The sequence below is a fragment of the Sinocyclocheilus rhinocerous genome, unplaced genomic scaffold (genome assembly GCF_001515625.1).
Source record: "Sinocyclocheilus rhinocerous isolate Xijiao unplaced genomic scaffold, SAMN03320098_v1.1 scaffold675, whole genome shotgun sequence".
In the NCBI taxonomy this organism is placed as follows: domain Eukaryota; kingdom Metazoa; phylum Chordata; class Actinopteri; order Cypriniformes; family Cyprinidae; genus Sinocyclocheilus; species Sinocyclocheilus rhinocerous.
In genome coordinates this window covers 99,738-101,848 of record NW_015629520.1, presented here as the reverse complement: position 1 = coordinate 101,848, position 2,111 = coordinate 99,738, and the positions used below count along the sequence as shown (strand labels likewise).

General features: G+C 36.3%; 1 protein-coding gene across 1 annotated transcript in view; it reads left to right on the top strand.

Annotated features, from left to right (window-relative positions):
- The first annotated feature begins 632 nt into the window (after positions 1 to 632).
- The window catches only part of LOC107739107 (uncharacterized), a 3,749-nt gene continuing 2,270 nt past the window's right edge, over positions 633 to 2,111 (top strand). The window contains exon 1 of the mRNA XM_016551103.1: positions 633 to 707. Coding sequence (XP_016406589.1) covers positions 633 to 707 — 75 coding nt within the window. The remainder of the gene's footprint in view (positions 708 to 2,111) is intronic.

Below are 2,111 nucleotides of genomic sequence, written 5' to 3'. Positions count from 1 at the left end.
ACTTAGTATCTCGTTATATTGAGAAACTTTCTCATAATAATGACTTATTTTGTCATAATAATGACTTAGTTTCTCATAATAATGACTTAGTTTCTCATAATAATGACTTAGTTTCTCATAATAATGACTTAGTTTCTCATAATGACTTAGTTTCTCATAATAATGACTTAGTTTCTCATAATAATGACTTAGTTTCTCATAATAATGACTTAGTTTCTCGTGATAATGAGAACGTTTCTATCATTTAATCCACGCATGCGCACTGTGCACAGAGGCGCAGGCGGGCAACAAGCGAGGCGTTCACGTTCATATCATGAAGACCGGATCAACTGTTTTTGAAAGTAAGTATGCCTTCATAAGAACATCTGATCATTGTTTAAAGTAAGTTAAACTGTAACATATCATAAACTTTTACGTCGGTATCGTGAGAGAGGCTCAGGCGATTGGCCTAGTTGTCGTTCCCATTGAGGGATAAATGGTCGATTAGGCTACTAAGTTTTGATGATGTGCTTTCTTTCGCGTTTGTTAATCATCAAATGCTAAACACTCAGTAAACAGTAAATACTGGTAATCAAACTTGTCAATTGGATGAAGCCTTATAGAATGAAAACTGACATATGTTTGTCTACAGGATGGATGATCTAATTGAGTTCTTGCGACAGAGGAATGTTCCAGAGGAAACAATTGAGACACTGGAACAAGAAAAGGTGAGACAATGCAGATTGACTGTTAAATTAGTGTTATACAGTGCTTGAAGTGAAAAAAGTATTAGTACAGGCGGTTTAGTGGTCTTTGGCGTCTCCTTGTGGTCCTGTTTGGTATGGCAGCTTGACTTTTGCTTATTTGTATTGAAAACGTTTAATTAATTATTAATTAAACAATACACTGTATATATATGTATATATATATATATATATATATACACACACACAGTGCTTGAAGTGGGAAAAGTAGTGTCGGTGAAATTGGCCGTGTTTTCTCTGCATTAGTGCCATTTTTAAATTACTGTTTGAATTTGCTTACTGGATCCTTGGACTTTCCAGGAGTTTACCGGTTTTAAATGATGTGATCGCAAAAACCTGCTTCCTTTCATTTTTAAGGTATTGTTTTCGTTATAATTTACTGATTCAAATTAGTAATCAATAATTCATTGTTACTCTGAGCCTCCCTGACATGCTCTCGCACCCCACACATTGAAACCCCTGAGACCGACTTGCATTCATTCACGTGATTTGTCAATATGAAAAGTGATTTTGGAAACAGTCTCTTTTCATCACAGCCTGTGATAAGGGTCCATAAAAATGAATAAATGTACTTATAACTGTAGGATGAGTATAAAACGTGTCTCACACACACGGGAAGCCGTGGCCTAATGGTTAGAGAGTCGGACTCGTAACCCAAAGGTTGTGGGTTTGAGTCTCGTACCGGCAGGGATTGTAGGTGGGGGGAGTGAATGTACAGCACTCTCTTCCACCTTCAATACCACGACTGAGGTGTGTGTGACAGCACTCTCTTCCACCTTCAATACCACGACTGAGGTGTGTGTGTTCACTGCTGTGTATGTGCACTTTGGATGGGTTAAATGCAGAGCACTAATTCCAAGTATGGGTCACCATACTTGGCCACATGTCACTTTCACTTTTCGTCACATACATACAGTGCTGCTTTAGAATTTTCTATATTTATCCATAAATATGACCCAAAACATCATCAGGTTTTTGCACAAGTCCTGAAAGTAGACAAAAGAACCTAATCAATCAAATGAGACAAGAATATTTTCTTTGTCATTTATTTATTAAGAAAATTGATCTGACTCCATTTGGAGCAATAACTGAAGCTAAAGGTTTCTTGTAACTGCGTATCAGTCCTGCACAACGGCTTGTAGGAATTTTAGCTCTTTCCTCAGTACAGAACTGATTCAACTCTGTGATGTAGGTGGGTGCAAAACAGGCCCAAACTATGATACTACTCTTTTTTTCTACTTTCAGGACATGTGCGAAAATCTGATTGTTTTAGGTCACATTTGTGCAGAAATATAGAAAATTCTAAAGGGTTCACAAATTTTTAAGCATATATATATATATATATATATATATATATAAATATATATA